This window comes from Sarcophilus harrisii, chromosome 2 (genome assembly GCF_902635505.1).
Source record: "Sarcophilus harrisii chromosome 2, mSarHar1.11, whole genome shotgun sequence".
NCBI lineage: Eukaryota > Metazoa > Chordata > Mammalia > Dasyuromorphia > Dasyuridae > Sarcophilus > Sarcophilus harrisii.
This window is the reverse complement of record NC_045427.1, coordinates 485,694,709-485,714,398: the sequence shown is the minus strand read 5'-3', so window position 1 is coordinate 485,714,398 and position 19,690 is coordinate 485,694,709. Positions and strand designations below refer to the sequence as shown.

The following is a 19,690-nucleotide window of genomic DNA, read 5'->3' as shown; positions in this document are numbered from 1 at the left end:
ACTGGGTCCTAGAAAGGCACAAATTCTATAAATAGCATAGATTCAAACACTGACCTTTTAACTCAAGAGGGTTGTGATAGTGAACCTCTAGGCGAAGATATTTTGAAGATCCTGGACCTCCAAAAGGAAGACCAGCTTCCTCTGGGTAATAAAATGGCTGTAAGATTGAGAGAACAAAGGGAGGATGAATACAACAGCAAATGATAACAAAATTGACTCACATGTAATTACAAAGAACCTCTTTTTATCTTCTGCAGTCTACAGAGTCCAAAAGTACAGGAGGAGGTGAGAATTGAAGGAGTCATCTGAAAATAAGGTAATTTCTAGCCACATTGAATAACAGTACTGTTACCCATCCCATGCATAGACAGAAACTTAGACTCAGGAACACAGAAACCATAATGAGTCTTCCTTCCCCAAGTCTACTCTCCCACATCTCCATGGAGGGCAATTTAGCCTTCAGTTAAATTGCAAAGCAGTTAGTTGTTAGTAACAACTAACTTCTTCCATTTAGTCTCAGATGTGTGACTGGGCCTTACCCAAGTAAGGTACTATGATCCACAGGATTATAGAGAATAAACAGATGCAGAAGGCATAGTCTCTATCCTTAGGTACCCCAGAGCCTATTTGATTTTCTCAGTCATTTAATTAACAAGTACCAACTACATGCTTAGCACTATACTAGGTCCTAAAGTGGGATATAAACACACAAAATAGGGTCCCTGTCACATGTTGAGTAGACAAGACTAATACATATGAAACAGTAAACAAAAAAGGAAGCAAGAAAAACTGCATTTATAAGACCAAAGGATTCCATGAACCAAAGGGGAATGGTGAAAGTAGAGGCTCTCAAATGAGTGAAATGGATTTCTAAGCACAAGAGAACCTTCTGATACTTTCAAACTTCTAATTTTCATTCTCTTCTCCCCTCCCCCTAAAATGTAGTCTCTTTAAGTGCAGAAACTGTTTCATTCTTTGTATTTTATTATTCCCAGAACCTAGCATAGTGCTCCCAGAAAGAGTAAAATGCTTGTTGACTAGTTGATTGAAATCACCCATTATCACTTGTTCTCCCTCTACCATTTTGGACCTACCCTCTCCCTTGCTTGTAGGACCTACCTTTTCCCTTATTTGAAGTTACAAAAAAGACCCAAGTTCAAATTTTGCGTCTGCCTCTTAGTAACTGAGTGGTCATGAATGAGTTATGGGATTTGAAGTCAGGAGATTTGCATTTGAATCTCATGACTTTCATTTACTACCTATGTTCTCTTAGGAAATTATTTAAGATCTCTGGATTTTATTTTCTCCCCAATAAAATGAGGGTGTTGAACTAAATGACTTCCAAAGTTCCTTTTAGTTTTCCTCAGGTACCCTAAGTACCCTAGGTACCTGAGGAAAACTAAAAGGGTACACAGGTACCTGTGTCTTAGATTGTTCATCTGCAAAATAAATAAAGGAGTTTTAAAAAAAATTAAGCTTACTAAGCATTTTACCTGGTGCTTTGCATATGGCAAATGCCTAAGGAAGACTTTCATTTATTCATTCATGGGAATAAATTCATTTGTGGGTATAACAATAACAATAGCAGCAACAACAAAAATAATAACAATCCCTTACAACAACACTATAAAGACTAAATCAGGTAATATATGTGCAGAGTTTTGCAAACCTTGAAGTGTTTATATATAAATTATATAAAAAGTTACTTTTACATATAAATGTAAATTGCCATATTATTGTTGTTATAATTATTGGTGAGAAAAGCGGGGCAAGGGGTGGAGGAAAAAGTTTAGAGTGAAATGAGAATGAGTCATTATTTTAACTAATCTCTTTACACACCTTGGCTCCTAAGGCCCAGGCAGCCAAAACATGTCTGCAGTGGTTCAGCTTTTCAGGTTTCATCTTTGAATCACAGGTCCCATTGAAGTGTGGAACCTTCTCAATTTCCGCAGCACACTGGAAGACTTCCATGTGGTGGACCAGGGCTTCATTGCCCTTGGTAATGATGGGCTCATACTGCAGAGATCACTCAAAGAACAGACATGATGAGTCACAGAGTAACCTCACTATTTCTGACCTCCCTCCACCCTTGACCTGAACCCCTTTTTTTTCCTCAAAGATTTTGCTTTCCTCAGAAACTAAAGATCTCTCAGACAAGTGAAAACCCTGACTCTCACCTGGAAAAAATCATTAAGAGAAACACTGTGACATAAGGGTAATAACTTTGTGCAATTCTGCCTCACTTCAATTCCTGCTCAAGTCAAGAGGTCATTGATCCTTTTTGAGAGGAAAAGTCCAACAGCAACAAGCTGAGAGAACACCAGCTTGGGTTCTAGTCTGTGCTCTGCCACTGATTCCCCAAAGGACTTTGAACAAGTCATTGCACTTTGGCCCTTGCCTCCCCTGAGCAGAAATTCTTATAAGTAGAATGAAAGTAATAGACTAAACCATCTCTAAAGTCACTACTAGCTCTGTGATTCTACAAGAGAATAGATGGATTAATGTGGATCAGGTACCCATAATACACCAGTGGTTGGACTGAAGGAGTTGAGCCTTTTGAGGTCAGGTCAGCTTGGGTTCAAGACAAAAAGTGAGACACAGGTAAAGAAGATGAAATGATCCCTATGATCAGAAAATGGACTTTAAACAACTCTCCTTGCTTCAGGATTATAAAAAGCTTCAAAAAAGGGGTATTAAAGCTGGACAGCTGAATTCTTTTTTTTTCTGGGACTAGCCTGGTTGACCCTCTATCCCTAGAGTTCAAGAGATCTTCCATGGCAAAGGTAAACTCTAGCTCTCTTGTATGGTTAGAATATGGATATGAGACAAAATGATATTGTAGGGTGAGAGGGTAGGTAGGGAATATTCTACTCAGGGGATGATCATAACTATGTCATCCAGCCTGACCAGAACATCCTTTAGCCTTAAGGATCAAGTCCCAGGATGGACTGCCCTGGAAATTTTATCTTGTTTATTATTCAACTTTAGGTTATCACACCCCATGGCTAGAATCCCATCTTCTAAGAGAAGTCTTTCCTAATTTCTTTTGATTCTAATACCTTCCCTCATCTTGATTAATCTGTATATTTATCCTGTAATGGTTTGTTTGTATAAAGTTATTTGCATATATTCTGTATAATTTATCCTGTGCATAACTTGTTTGAATTAAATTATTTGCATGTTGTCTCCTCCATTAGACTGAGAGCTCCTTGAGAGAAGGATCTGTCTTTTGCCTTCTTTGTACCCCCATATCTTTGAATGTGCCTGGCACATAGTAGGTATTTAATAAATGCTTATTGACTGACTATACCATTCAAAAACCAATCCATTTTAAGCTGTTCTTTGTTGTTTTTTCTTTAAAGTAACTGTTTTTCTTTTGTGGATGGACTTTGAATGCCTATAACCATATTCTCTTGACATGCAGCAAGAGAAATAAGAAAACAAAGGATAAGTTATTCTTTCCATTTTATAGATGAGGTCTAGGGAGACAAGATAATTTGTCTTTCTTCCTTTAGTAGATCATGGATTGGGTCTGGTGGTGGGGATGCATGGATCCAGGATAAAGATCAAAGATATTTATCCTGGAGACCAATGGATAGTGATCTGTCCTGCTTCCCTTCCTTACCATGACAATATGATGCCGAGAAAAGTGATCCGGGAGCTCCTTTATGTAGCACCAGTATGTTGTTTCTTGGTTGGGAATAATGATATCTGGGGCTGTTATTTCCATATCTTCCAGATCAGGAGGCAATGTAGGTTTAGAGATGTTAGGCTTCAGAAGCTGTACTCGTTGAAGCCCCTTCTGAATGGCAGATGTGTTGATGGCTTCCAGCGAGGGGAATGGCTCATCAAGAAACCCATACACCAAGTGTACGGTGTCATCCTGCCACAGAAACACAGAAGGCCAAGTGTCACAGATACACTCATCATTTTCAGCCTTACCTCTCATACCTCATTCAAACCTTGCCTTTGAAATCCTTCCCTCCGATTTGAGGAGAACAGAGAGCTTCTCCTAGAACCTCCAGCCAGCCAGCCTTCATTTTTTCATCCTATTGCACTCCTCCAAAAGTCTCCATCGTGTCCATTTCCCCTTTTTTCTTCTTTCCCCAACTCCACTCCTTTTTCAATTTCTTGTGTATATTATCTTTCCCTGTTATATTGTAAGCTCCTTGAGAATAAAGACTTTCTTTTTTGTATTTATATTTCCTTCCTTTCACTTAACACAGACCTGGTACACAGCAGGCATGTAATGTGTGTATTGTCTTTCCCTACTATATTGTAAGTTCCTTGAGAACAAAGACTTTCTGTTTTGTATTTCTATTCCCTTTCACTTAACACAGAACCTGGTACATAGTAGGCACTTAATAAGTGTTGACTGATGGAGCCATCTGACCCTTTGTTGGCTTTTCTATCTGTCTGACTGGATCATGTTCACTATCCTCTTCTACCCCACAACTATCTCACAACCCTGAACATGACCTACTTGAAACATTCATGGTTTCTGGCTTTCTAAAGAAGTAGATGCCAGTTTTTTTGCCTTCTTTGTATCTCCGTATCTTTGATCTGAAGAGATCTGGCATGAGCAAGGCCTGGGTACAATTGCTTCCTCTAACACTTACTGTCTATGCCAAATATATAGTATAGTCTGTCTTTGTCCTGGCCTCCAATTGTTTTGTCTGAGTAAATCTTATCTTCTCAACTATTTTATCTCATTGAATGAAATGAGACCTTACAGATCACTTAATCAGACCCTTTTCATTTTATATTATAGGAGTCAAAGAACCATGGGAATAGGTAATAGAGTGGGTTATTGGCTGGTCATCTCTAAGGGGCAGTGACTGGGTCTTTTTATTTGCTCTTGTGTTTGGGAATTACAGCATGTAATAAAAATGCAGTAAATATTTAATTAAGCTGAAAGCACATTGGAAAGAGAATTGGCTCTGGATTCAGAAGGTCTGAGTTCAAATTGCACCTTTGATGCTCACTGCTAGGATGATCTTGGGCAAGTCATTAAATCTTCCTCATTTCTAAGATGAGAAAGTTAAATTAAATTAATTCTGAGGTCTCTTTCAATGGTGTGTATTCTTGTGTGTATTGTCTTTCTCCATTATATTGTAACTTCCTCAAGAACAAAGCCTGACGAGCTATGGACTTAATTTAAATCTTCAATTTCTTGCTTTTGCAGCCTTTGAGCAATTGTCTGAGCTGATGGGAAGGGGGGGGGGGGGAAGGAGAGCAGCAAAAATGGAAAGGTGAAGAGAGACAGACATTGATCCCTCAGCTAGAGTATGAATTGAAGATCAATTTTTATCATTTTGCTGAGTATTTCAAAAGCAGAGCTATTATACTTAAGGCCTTGCTTAGAAATTACATCAATTTATTTTAGTAAATTCTCTGTATATGCCTACTTTATCTGCCATTATTCCCTTTCAAGTACCATAGTTTCCAAGAAAAATGAATTACTTACAGTTCCTTGAACTGATGCTACCTTTTGTCTGTCACCATGACTAAGCTTTGGGAAGCTAGGTGGTGCAGTAGATAGAGCACTGCGCCTGGAGTCAGGAAGACTCATCTTTCTGAATTCAAATCTGGCCTCCAATACTTACTAGCTGTGTGACCCCAGGCAAGTCATTTAACCCTGTTTGCCTCAATTTCCTCAAATGAATTGAAAAACCCTCCAACATCTCTGCCAAGAAAAGCCCAAATGGGGTCACAAAGATTACAAGTAGTTTAGCTAACACTATTTCCTGTAATGAGAATGCCCTACCTCCCCACCCAGGCAGTCTCTCCCTGTTCACATATTGCCTACCTTTCAAACAGTGGTTCAAGTTTCCTTTTTTCATCAAGTTTCCATGCTCCTCTTCATGATCCTTCACTCACTGGAAATGATATATCCTTCCTTTGAGTTTCCATGGCATTTTATTCCCATTTCTCCTATATACTTATTATATACTGCTTCATATCCCAATCATTTGGGTTATGTTTCTTATCCCTCTACTATATTCAGAGACCATGTCTTATTCCTCTCTGTGTCCCTGTAATAGAGGACTACATAGTAGATGCTCGTTCATTCATTTACTCAACAACTACCTACTCAATACCTGTGATGTACAGATTTTTTTTCTGAGCACTGGAAGATTGTTCATTCTTTGTCCTCATATCACTAGCACATCACACACTGTCTGGCACACAGTAGATGCTTACTAAAGATTTATTAATTAATTTATCATTGTCTTTCAGCAATATAGAATGCAGCTTGTCAGTTAGAGGCTAAGTCCTAGGAAGTTGCTTGAGTCACATAGATGTCACATAGCCAATAAATGTCAGGGGTAGAACTTGAATCTAGCTCTTCCTCTCCCCCCTCATTCCTTTGTATTTACTTCTTGTATACATTGCATTTTACTATCTGTGTTTATATTGTTCTCCACAATAGAATCCTTAAAGGCAGGTAAAACTTTGTTTTTGTCTTTATGTCTCTAGCTTTGACATATTACAGGCTCTTAATAAGGGCTTCTTGAAATGAATTGAATTGAATTCCTGATTCCAAGTCTATAAAACTCTATCCATTACATTACAGTATAGAATGTAATAATACACAAGTTAGAATGGGATAGGATAGAAGAGAGCTTAAAGAGATACCATGTGATTTCAAGGAGAGGCGAAGAAAAGAAAGAAAAGGAGAAGAGAAGAAAAGAAAGGAGAGAAGAGAGGAGGAGAAAAGCAAAGAGAGAAGAGAAGAAATAAAAGGAAAGGAGAAGAGAGAGAGGAGAGAACAGGAAAGGACAAGAGAGGACAGGACAGAACAGGACTGAAGAAGAGAGGACAAGACTGGACAGGACAAGACAGGAGAGGAGAGGAAATAAAAAGACAGGAGAGGACAGGAGAGAAAAAGGAAAGGAAAAAGAACGGAAAAAGGAAAGATTATTTTCTAGTATGTATATCAGGAAGGGAACTCAATAATGTTGAGTTAAATTACAGTATAATGGGAAAAAAACACATTAGATTTGAAGCCAAAGGTCCTGAGTTCAAATTCTGTCCCTGACATTTATTGGATCTTTTTGGTCAAGTCACTTCACCTTTCAGGGCCTCAGTTTCCCCACCTGCAAAATGAGGAGGTTGTATGGGATGACCTCTGAAGAGAACTTCCAGCTCTAAATCTATTATCCTAATATTCTATGAAAAGAAAGTACAACCTCTACCTCCCCTATAGCTGAGAGTATTTAGAGAGGAAGGATAGAGACAGAGAAGACAGCCTCCTTTGGTGATCTCATGCATTCATTCAATGAACATTTGTTAGACCCACACTGTGTGCAAGGAACTAGACTGAACTGGGTGGAATATAAAATTTAGATAAGACCCCTGACCTTGTGAAACTTATAGTCTGGTATGGAGCTAAGACAGAATTCAGATGATCAAATAGCCAATATTACCTGATAAGTGTAGGAGGAAAGTATAAAGTATTATGTGAGGTTCAGGAGAAGGTCATTATCAACCTGGGAAATGAGGAAAGGCTTTGTGAAGGAGGCATTATTGGAATTGAGCTTTAAAGGATGGGTATTCAACAGTTATAAAGGAGGAAGGAAAGCATTTCAGGCCCAGCCTGCTTGGAGGTGTAGTGTTCAGGAGAACAGAGTGTAGACCAGTTTGACTGGAGAACAAACTGTATGAAGGATAGGAGAATGAAATACAGCTGATTGGGGAAGGACCTGAAGGCCAAACAAAGGCACTAGAACTGCTCTGGAAGCAGTTGGGATTATACGGATATGGTTTTAAAGACCTCTATTTAAACTACTTCTGTACAAGACCACAATGACCAATGTTATGAGTCAATGTTAAGAGTTGCTTGTTTTTTTTTTTTGTTTTTTTTTTTAAAGAAGATGCTTTCCAATCCTATTAAATCCTACATATTGATGAACTTTACCTGGGCCACCTCTTGGGGTTGACCAGGAGGTTTTTTCAAATCTTCAGTTCGCTTCTCACCTACCCAAGAAGAAGGCTAATGAAAATTCCACTGGCAGCAATACCTTCAACAGGCATTCAGGCCTAATCATCCTTCAGAGGGAGGGGTAAGACTACAGTCTGAGCCTCAGATTTTCATCCCCAGCCACATCTTTCCTTTTAGCTCACCTCAATGAGATAATCTTTAGGGTCATGGGTGCTGATGGGCCTCTTAAAAAGAAGCAAGAGTCCTCCAAAAGTCTTCTGAGCTTTCAAAAGCTGGTAATCCTGTTGGGAATCAAGATGGATCTGCCCCTTTGCATCAGTCCATGCATCCTGCCAAAAGAAACATAGTCAGAAAGCAGGGACCACCTTGAAAATCAGAGGCAGCTAAGTGATACAGTGATTAGAGTGCTGGACCAGTCTCAGACATTGGCTTGTTGTGTGAGCCTGAGCAAATCTCTCATCTATCTCCATTTCCTGAGCCAAGAAAATGTGGATAATAGCAGCACCTAGGGCTATTTTAAGGATCAAATGAGACAGTGTTTGTGAAAATGCAAACTTTCAAGGACTTTTGTTATTATTATTCTAGCAGATTTCACAACTATAGAATCAGAGCATGTTAATGTTTAAATGAGTCTTTTTGTTGTTATTGTTCAGGCTTTTAGCTATGTCCAACTCAGAGTAACCTCATTTAGAGCTTTCTTGTCAGGGATACTAGAGCAATTTGCCATTTCCTTCTCTAGTTCATTTTACAGATGAGGAAACTGAGACAAAATAGGATAAAGTGACTTGCCTGGGATCACAGCAGGAAGTGTCTGTTTGTTAACACCTTAAATGTCATCAGATTCAATTCTTCTGTTTTACAGATGAAGAAACTGAGACGCAAAGAGAAGTAATTATTTATCTGTTTAAGATCTCATGAAGGGAATTTATGACAGACACAGCACCTCGCACCCAAGTGTCCTGATTCCAGTTTCACACTTTTCTCACTGCAGCATCCTCACTGGAGCAGTATGTTGTAGCGGACATAAGATGGGGTGTGAAGCCAAAAACCCCTCAATTTCCTTCTCAGCTCTAGTACTTAATAGTCAATGAACTATGCTGAGTATCGGGCTTTTCTCATTTATAAAATGGGATTGTAATGTCTACCTCAAAGGATTATTGTGATGGATCTCAAAAGAGATGATGCATGTAAAGCTCTTCACAAAGGTTACAAGGTATACCAAAGCTCTTAGTGCAGTTGTAAGCTTATTAAAGCCTAAAACTACACAAACATTTGGAGGAATACACAAACATACACACACATGTATATACATATGTGTGTATATAGATATGTTTCTATATTTATACACATAGACATATGTATAAGTTTGTATATACTATATCATTAATTTACACAAAAATTTCTTATTAAAACATATCAGATCCAGAACATTGGTTTTTTTCCCCTCCTCTAAAAAAAAATTTAGCAAAGGCATTCTAGATTTTTTCAGTTAAAATCTCTAAAGATTCTTTACCCTCCTTTATTTAAAGTTAATCCTTTAAATGTGTATATATATATGTATTTACATACACACATACATATTTATTTATAACAATGCCATTGACCCAGAGTACTGAAAAATCATATGACTTGTCCAGGGTTACACAGGCAGAACTTGAACTTGGGTTTTCCTATCTCAAGGCCAGTTCTCCATCTACTATACCATGTGATATAGACATTTTGTGGCAGCTTGGTGATACAGTAGATAAAGCTACAGGCCTGGAGTCAAAAAGATTCAGTTTCCTGAGTGCAAATCCAGCCCCAGACACTGTGACCCCGGGCAAGTCACTTAACTCTATTTATCTCACTTTCCCCATCTGCAAAATAAGCTGGAAAAGGAAATGGAAAATTACTCCAGTATCATTGCCAAGAAAACCTCAAATGGAGTCATAAGGAAACCAGACTAAAGACAACTGTATGACAATAAAATAAATGTATATTATGTGATGTTATTACTATTATTATGATTTGTACATATAACACACATGTATTATTATTATATTATATATGGCTATTATATTGTATTTAATATATTATATGTTATTATTATTGAAAGACTTGACACAGTAGATAAAAAACTGTACTTGGAGGCAGAAAGACCTAGATTCAAGTCCTTCCTGTGAATTACACTGGCTGTGTGACCCTAGTCAAGTCATATGATCTCTTAGTGCTCTAGGCCAGGGGTATCAAATTCAAATAGAAATGGAGGTGACTAAACAGTAAATAAGAACTCCTAAAGACTGCATGTATTTAAAAACTGTATATTACTATTATCTATGTCTCATTATATTCCTATTTATTTTGTTCAATATTTTCCAGTTATATCTTAATCTGACTCAAGCTACACTGGGGAGGGCAGCACCATTGAAGCCTTTGGTATAGCTTTCTTATGATTATAAGATGCAGAGATGCAGCTGACCTGCAATCAGAGAAAGTGCTTCCGCCTTTGGGAATTCTCTATAACAGTGAAATTGCAAGTCCTCATTCATATTATTATTAGAGGGTTGCCTGTTGAGGAAGCCCTGAAACCTCTCCTGGCCTGAAACTATCTCCTAACTTCAGTTATGATGTTTGGCACTTTATCAGTAAAGAGGCTTTCTTTGCCAGCTGTGTTTCATCTCAATGCAAATATATTGACCATTGCAAGGATGGTCTGACGGCTCTGAAGTCAGGGGACCTGGGTTCGAAGCCCACATCCTACCTGTGCAACCTCAACACTTAATCTTCCTTATCTCTAAAACAAAATGACTGGGCTAAATGTAGCAGGACTGGAGATGAACAGAATGTGAGAGTGGGAAGGGATCTCGGGTATCATCTAGTTGAACCCAGATACAAAAGAAATCCCCAGAATGGGGCTTCTGACTTGGTGTCCTTTGAGGGTCCTTCCAGGTTCAGATTACCATGTGCAAAGAAGCGTGCAGGAAATTGTTGTTGTTACTCAGTCGTGTCTGATTCTTCATGACCTTATTTGGGGTTTCCTTGGCAAAGATAATGGAGTAGTTTGCCATTTTCTTCTTTAGCTTTTTTTTTTAACAGATGAGGAAACTGAGGCAAACTCATCTAATGATGATTAAGTGTCTAAGGTCAAATTTTAAACTCAAATATCCCTGACTCCAGATTCAATGCTCTATCCCCTGTTCCATCTAGATGCCCCTATGTAGAAATACAAGACTAGGAATGACACAAAGCTTCTGAGACGCTCACAATCTATTTGGAGTGATGTGGGGTGGTGGGGAAAGAGAAAAATCTAGGCAAAGAACAATGAGAAATTTGAGAATGGAGGGGCAAACCATCACTGTCTAGGGTAGGAAGGCAAGGGCAGGAGGAATTCAGAAGGAAAGTCTCCATAGTGAAAATGGCAATTCAGCTTTTCAGGCCTTGAAGGAAGATAGACACTTCAGCTTACAGTATCGGAGGTGGGACTTCAACACAAGGGGATGAACACCAGAGATGAGAGAAGGCCAGAGGAGAAATGGAATATAGGATAGTGCAGAAGTTAGAATGAGAGAAGATGGGGAAGAGATGGCTTATATATAAAGTATCGGGCAAATAGGAGAGATTCCTCTTCCTACTGAGGTCTAGTTATGGTTATAGGAAGAGAATTCTAAAGACCTATATCAGGAAGCTTTCCTCAGGAGCTTCCTGGTTTATTCACTTTTGAAGTTAAAATAATGTTTCTGCTCTTAATTCATGCCTAAGTGATGTGCTTGGTAGCAATTTCATTTTTTTCCCAATGATTTCTAATATCACTTTAGAGTAATGCCAGGGATCACTTTCCTTGCATCCTTAGTTTGAGTATGAATATTGAGTCGAGGCCCATATTAGTGTGTTGGCAATTGCTATCATCTGCCCCAGAGTTCAGGGAAAGTGTAGCATAAAGATCCCATGTCAGAAATCAGTCCTTCACATTCAGAGGAATCTCACTAGGAATATCTCAGGCACAGGTGTTCAGTTTTGCTTTTAAATCACAATCTAGGAATCAAAATATATTTTATTGTTTTTAAAGAGGGAAACAAAATTTTTTTCTTCAAAATTTCACAAGGACATGTTGCTGAGATATAAAAGGATTAACTTTAAATAAAGGGAAAAAATCTTTAAAGGTTTCAGTTTAAAAACTCTAGAATGCCTCTGCTGAATTTATTGTTAAAGGAGAAAATAAAAGGCCTGACATTTGTTTTAATAGGAAATTGTTGTGCAAATTAATCTTGGAGTGTGTAGAAAGGTTAAGTGGATTTGGCTCTTTTTACAGTAGCAAAAAGAGACAAGCAGAGAGGGAAAGCTGCCAGGAAGGAAACAGTAATCTTGTCATATTTCTGTCACATCCCCACAGAGCCATTTGAAAGAGCATCAGGCTGAGGAGCAGTCAGGATTCCTGCTGCTTTGGGAGGGGGAGATCAGCTTCCACCAGCACCAGCCATGTGGCCCCTTTCCACAGCTTCCCAGCCCCGCCGTGCCCTATCCTGTTCTGATCCATGGTTTCAAACCTACCCTTCCAAGGAGTCATTGGAAAAGTGGCCAATGCCATGATTATCCTCAGCTCACTGCTAAGGAAAGTCGTCTTTGGTTTGTTTTTAAAATTCCCTTGGTGTCTGTTTTCATGGAAAGAGATGAAAGTCGTCTTTGGTTTGTTTTTAAAATTCCCTTGGTGTCTGTTTTCATGGAAAGAGATGACTATAGAACTATTGAAAGCCACTGCTTTTGCTTATTCATTTGCCTGGTAGGTGGCAAGAAACATTTAAATGAAGCCACAAAGACTGACTAAATAGGGCAGGTGATTTGTGGAAGCTTCCTGGGACTCTGGTCAGACTTGTTGATGGGATGGCTCTCCTGGAAGAGAACATTTCTCTGCTCTTTGGCTTAAGTTGAGGACTTTCAAATATTCCTATCTAGGACTGACCATGCCCTTCATTGGTAAATAAGTGGCAAGAGTACCGTGATCTTTAAAAGGCCTCATTTGTCTTTGAGATGTATATCTCAATGCACACATTGTATATCTCAATGCATACATTGTATATCTCAATGCATACATTGTATATCTTAATGCATACATTGTATATCTTAATGCACACATTGTATATCTCAAGACACACTCTGCACAATATACACTCTGCTGAGTTTGGAATGTGCTCTGTATGTGTGTGTATGTGTGTGTGTGTGTGTGTGTGTGTGTGTGATAGCTGGTCATCTACATGGTACCGTAGATAGAACACTCGTCCTGGAGTCAGAAAGACCAGTGTTCAAATACAACCCCCAACATTTACTCTGGGCAAATCATTTAACCTTTGCCTCCATAAAACTAAAGGAAATGACAAAATACTCTAGTATCTTTGCTAAGAAAACCCCATGGACATTTGATCCACAGGATCATGAAGAATTATATCTGACGGAACAGCAACAATGATAATAGAGAGCTCCTACATGGGACTTGAAGATTAATAAAGTACTTTACATATGTTTTATCATTTGATTTTCATAACAAATCAGTGAGGTTGGTGCTACAGGTGAGGAAACTGAGGCTGAGAATGGGTAAGGATCCTACAGCTACTTTCTGAAGTAGGATTTGGATTTGTCTTTCTGACTCTGTTTGTATTTTTAATATATATATATATGTGTGTGTGTATGTATATGTATATATATACAAAAATATACATGTGCATGTGTGTGCATATATGTACACAAAATACACATATGTAAATGTATGTATGTGTGTGTATACACACACATATGGGTTAGATGTGCCGAAACTGTTTGTATTTGTGTGTGTATTGGGGTTGGGATATGCTATATATTGGGTGTACATATGCTCATCTGGGGTATTACAAACCATTTATCTGTATTGGGTTTAGATTGCATTGTTAATTGTGTGTCTGTATGTATACATTTGTTGAGTTTGGGATGCTTTATGTTGTGTGTATTGAAAGAATTTCAGCAACAGAAGGAAAATCTGGTTCTCTCCTATAACTCATACCTGACAAAGGAATCCCACACCAACATATCAGACAAGAGGTCATTCAACCTACACTTGAAGACCTTTAGCAAAGGAGAACCATTACCTTCCAAGGCAGTTCATTTCACTTTTGGACCGCTCTGTTGCTTAAAAAGCTTTTCTTTCAATCTAAATGAAACTGCCTTTGCAGCTTTCACTTATTTTTGCTCTCTGGGGCCAAGCAGACAAGTCTAATCCTTTCTACACAGTAGCCCTTGACATAGTTGAAGACAATTTTCATAGTTGAACCTCAAACCCACATTACCTATTTTCCAAGCTAAATATCTCCTGCTCATTCTCCTATACAACTGTTGGATCACCAGTGGAACAAATCACTTTGACCCCTAGAGACTTAGTTTCCTCACCTTGAATATGAGAATCATAATTCCTACACCACCTATTTGGGTGTATGTAGTAGATAAAATATGTATGTCTTGCCCATACAGGATTACGTTGTTAACAGGAATTAACAGGAATATGTTGTTAGGTTTGTGCTTCTCATTTGATTCTCCATCACCATTCTGATGAGGAACCAGTTTATAAAAATAGCTACCATCAAAGCAAAAAGAAGATAAACTCTCTTACCAGACTCACTTGAGAAAGCTAAAAGAAAAGTTGTGAGCAAATCACTTTATTACCTTTAATGCAATTATATTACAATGAAGGGGAGAATTAAAGGAGGAAGGTATGGATCATTGGACATCTGAAAGGGGAAAAATATAGAAAGATAAGACTTACCCCAAAATAGGAATTTTTTCCATCACTCCAGAGCACAACTAGATCAGCATTGTCAAATTCACCCCGGTCAGACATCCCAAAAATCACCCCATATTTTAGCTCCTTGATTAGAAGTTGGAAGCAAATCACCTCCTCTGTATAGCTGATGTTCCAGGACAACTCCAGGATGCCCTCAGGGTCCAGGGGGACCTTGTAAGGGAAATGGTTTTCTGAGGGAGCTGTACCCTGCAAAGCTGCTACCAGGATGATGAAGAAGATGGCTACCATGGTGCAGTACATGGATGCCACCTCTCGCAGTTTGAAGCTGGGACACCACGCTCTTCTGTGGTGGCTGCTGGGGGCTTGCATGCTTCTGGTGCACAAACTCTGACTCTCAGTGGTCATTTATGCCTTAGTCCTGTGAAGGGGAAAGGGGAGACAGGTCTTGTAATTACATTTCCCTGCTGGGAAATTTAATTGTCGTGGTGACCTCCCCCCATTACCCTGCCCCAGGCTAAACTCTTTTCATTCTCTACCCCTCTTTAATTGACTATAATGGCGCATGGACATCATCAGAGGGAATTAAACTAGACTGAATTGATTTCATTCTCTCTTAAATATCCTTGAATGGCTAGACCAGTAAAGTGCTTCCTTACCCTCAACCTTGGCTTCTTTTGATGTCTACAAGTTATGAGTTATATTTGACTTTACCCCTGACATCCTGATTTTGGATAATCTTTGTCCATTTCTATCTCTCTGTCTCTGTCTCTCTGTTCATTTCCCTGCATATGTCTTCTCTGTCTCCAATCCATTCTTCTTCACTCCCTACTTTGATCTTTAAGCTAGTATCTCCATAACTCAGGACCTAGTAAAGACTCAGGTAGGGCCATGCTCATTGGTTCATAGTTGACTGATAACTATTTCTGATTATTACCTTTCTTATTTTCTTTAAGGTTCTATTATATCCCAGATGTGGACACATGAATTTTAAAGTACCTTATTAGGTACTCATCAGTGCACGTTCTGTCTGGTCCCCCTATTCTGGGTTAGCCAGTCTTAGTAGCGGTCTGACTATTTATTCCTAGTTTCTTGAGGTAGGGCTTTCTGAGATCTGATCTTTTGAGTACAACTGTATACCTTGTTAAGACAATTATAGTACAGTGGAAAGCATATTGAAAATGGAATCAAAAGATGAGTTTTAAATCCAAAGCTCTTCTACTTATTACTTGGGATCTTAGGAAAAATTACTTCTTTGGGCCTCAGTTTCCTCACTTGTAAAACTAGGGGTTAAATTAGATGGGAGGCAGCATGATGTGGTAGACAAAGGATTGGACTCAAAAGAGGGAAGGCTTGGGTTTAAATCTTGCCCCAGACACTAGTTATATAATTTTTCTGTTTCCTCACCTTTAAAATGGGGATAATAGTAGCACCAAACTGTAGGGATGCTATAAGCAACAAAGAAAAAAATGTCAAGGGCTACATCTGGCCTTTAACACTTTTTCCAGCTCTAAATTTATGCACCTACCTGAGTAACTGATGTCAGAAATTGGTGGTTCCTACAATTTATTAATGGGATAATCTAGTCGGTCTATGTCATTGTATCATGTCAATACATATACACCTTACCTCTGAAATGTCAATAATTGTTTCCTCTGCCTGCCCCAAATATAACTAGATAGAGTCCTGCTTCCTTCAGAGAGTGTTCTTTGTTTACACCTTCCAAATCCTTCCAAATCTCTATCCTTTCTGAAATCCTAACAGCATTGACCTGCTCCCTCCTGTCCCTTCCCACCTAGAATCCTCTCTCATCCTCTGCTTGTTAGAATCCTTAGGAGACATGTTGAGTATCTTTACTATAGGATTTGTTCTTTATATTTTCTCTTAGTGATCTGGTCAGATTCCAAGGGCCCTTTCTTTGCTTGAAGCAGTAGTTCACCATGACTCCAGCAGACTGATAAGGAAGCCCCCTATCTACTTCCCCATCAACAGGTGATGGACCTCTCAGTGTAGAATGAGACACTTTTGAACATGATTCAATGTGGGAATTTGTTCTACCTGAGTATGTGTATTTGGTAAAAAAACAATTGTGTTTTTTGTCATTATTGTTTAAGAGCTAGGAGAGAAGAGCTAGTGACAAAGAAAAGAGTCTTTGAAGTATTTTTTTAAATGCCCAAAACAAGAGAAGTTCAAAAGGAAATACAGACAAGTAAGACAGCTTTGCAAAGTAATATTTTGAATATATTCCATAATCTTTTTGGGGAAAAAAAGCATCTATGTGTAATATAGACTCAGGGTCTCACATATAATCTGCTTTTTTTAGTCTAGGTTTTATATGGAAGTGTTGGAGCTTTGGTGTTTGTTAAATTTAGAATTAAACAAAGATTTTTTTTTTAAAAAAAGAAACCTTCCCTTATATTTCCTGTTACTAGTGCTTCCCACCCCCCAACCACTCTATTTGCCCAATGTGGATTTTGTATCAATTCACCAGTTCATATGTTGTTTCTCTCAATAAAATGTAAGTTCCTTGAAGACAGAAACTGTTTTATATTCTATTTTTGTATTTCTATCATTGAAAATAGTGTTCTAAACCAGACAAGTATTTATTGAGGGACCTAGTGGGGAAATAGTGGTAGAGGACTAAACATTTAATCAGGAAGACTTGAGTTCAAAGCCTGCCATACATGCTCAGCTTTGTGACTCCTGAGCAAGCCTCAGTTTTCTCATCTGCAAAATGAGAATTAATGATAACACCTGCCTCCCAAGAATATGATGATTAGCTGATAAAGAGAGAACCTTGTAAACTTCAACATACTCGCTAATGCTATTAATTAATGCATGCCTGTGAAATGAAAATATTGCTGAATCTGGAGTGTTTTGCTCCTCCTAAGATGCTTTGAATTCATGTGATCACATCACACTGATAAGTTTACACTGATTTGCACTTTAAGCCATTGTTGTATGGATTAGTCTTGTCTCCTCACTTCAAATATAAACATCTCAAGGGCAAGGTTCACATGCAAAATGTAGACTGAGCCAAGTCATCTTTAGGACCACTTCCAGTTAGGTTGATGATACTTTAACTCCTCAATACCCAACGAGACACCAAGACCACAGATACCAACAATAGAATCACTATTTGTTAAACACCTACTGTGTACAGAGTATACTGTGTTAGGCCCCAAGGAAGACATAGTCCCTGCTTGTAGGAAGTTCACAGCCTGAGAAAGCATGAGACTTAACCAGGGATAGCTGTAATACATATCTAATAAAAAGTACACGAAGAAGCAATAGAACTAAATTATTATTTAATGATTATGCATCATGTATATTAGATTGCTCACTCTCTTGGGAAGGAGGGAGGTAACTTAGGGAGGGAGAAAAAATTTGGAACTCAAAATTTTACAAAAATAATTGTTGAAAACTATTTTTACATATAATTGGAAGAATAAAATATGATTAAATTAAAAAAATTTAAAGTGTTGTTTGAGTTAAGGTAGTAAAGATAATTATACATAGGGGAGAAGGTATACAATGATGGAGCAGGCTTGGTCAAGGCACTAAAAACTGGCAAGGACAGCATTGTAAACTAGGGAATAGTGGGAGCAGCAATACAAAGGTGGGAAAATATGGACTTGTAAGGAAGGATAATTGAACACAATGAGCATTTATAGGGGAGCAGGTAGATGATAGTTCAGTAGAGTGCTAGGATCAATAAGACTTATTTTCTTGAATTCAAATCTGTCTTTAGACCCTTCCTAGCTACATGACCCTGAACAAGTTGCTCAAGTCCATTTGCCTCAGTTTTCTCATCTCTAAAATGAACTGGAGAAGAAAATGGCAAACCCTTCCAGAATCTTTTCCAAGAAAACCCCAGATGGGATTACAAAGAGTTGGACATGACTGAGCAAGTACTTATAGATTAATTTTTCATTGGATCTCATCTCCTCATTCTTTGGTTCACAAGAATTCTTAACTTGGGATTCATGAACTTGTTTTATTTTTTTTAATATTTTGATCATTGTTTTTCAATATAATTGATTTCTGTTATATTTTGTTTTATGTACTTAAAGATACTGGGTTTCATGAGACTGTCAAAGGGATCCAAAAAATAGTTAAGAAACTCTGACTATGAGAAAGCTGAGTCATGGTCATTTAAGAACTGATCTCTGGCATGAAGATTCATGCCTTCTGCAAATCTGCTTCCCTGTCACCTCTCCTGAGATGACATCAAAGTCAGCGATTACAGAAAGCAAAGCTAGTCTAGACTCATGAAGTTTGTCTTTAAAGAAATAAAAAAAAAAAAATGTTAATTTCACGGACTGGTGCACAGTCATAGATTGACTTGACAAGCCCCTAAGGAAGAGAATTGGCTTTGAGCAAATGGTGCTGGGAACTGGTTTTGTCTTGATGTTTACTTCTAAGAAAATAAAACAAATGTATCTTCTGTGTGATCATGAAGCTTGGAGAAACTTAGGCATTTCTGAGGGCCCAAAGACCTTTTCAACTTTAGGCAAAAGAACATGTAGGAGAATCTGTGGTATAATGGAAAGAGTACAGATGCTGGAGTCTGAAAAACAGGGTTCAAATATCATGTCTGATATTTACTACTTACAAAACCCTGAACAAATAAATCGCCTAAATTTCCAGGGCTTCAGTTTCTAAATGGCTTCTAGGGTCCCTTCCCATTTTAGTTCTATGATTTGCCTCTGTTTTTATTCTGGATTCCATAGCTCATGGTTGTAGAAGGGAGAAGGATGGGAGAGAGCTACAAAAGTTATCTAGTGTCTTTTAACGCAAATGGGTCCCCCATATCCAGAATTCGTTCTCTCTTCACTACTGCCTCCTAGGTCCCTTAACTTCCTTCAAAGGAAAGTTTTGGTGTCACCTCCTATGTGAGGTCTTTTCTGATTTTCCTTTTTGTCAACATACTCTTTCTTGTTTAAAAATAGGTTTTATTAATGTCTTTTGTGAGTTTTTTTTTAACATTAAAAGTCATTTCTGGA

At 38.3% G+C, this 19,690-nt stretch overlaps 1 protein-coding gene across 1 annotated transcript in view; it reads right to left on the bottom strand.

Moving 5' to 3' along the window:
• DBH (dopamine beta-hydroxylase) overlaps window positions 1-19,690 on the bottom strand; it is a 144,396-nt gene that overhangs the window by 19,641 nt on the left and 105,065 nt on the right. The window contains exons 2-6 of the mRNA XM_003757471.3: window positions 14,709-15,105; window positions 8,128-8,274; window positions 3,626-3,883; window positions 1,840-2,016; window positions 55-157 (exon numbers count right to left, since the gene is read on the bottom strand). Coding sequence (XP_003757519.1) covers window positions 55-157; window positions 1,840-2,016; window positions 3,626-3,883; window positions 8,128-8,274; window positions 14,709-15,092 — 1,069 coding nt within the window. The 5' untranslated portion in view covers window positions 15,093-15,105. The remainder of the gene's footprint in view (window positions 1-54; window positions 158-1,839; window positions 2,017-3,625; window positions 3,884-8,127; window positions 8,275-14,708; window positions 15,106-19,690) is intronic.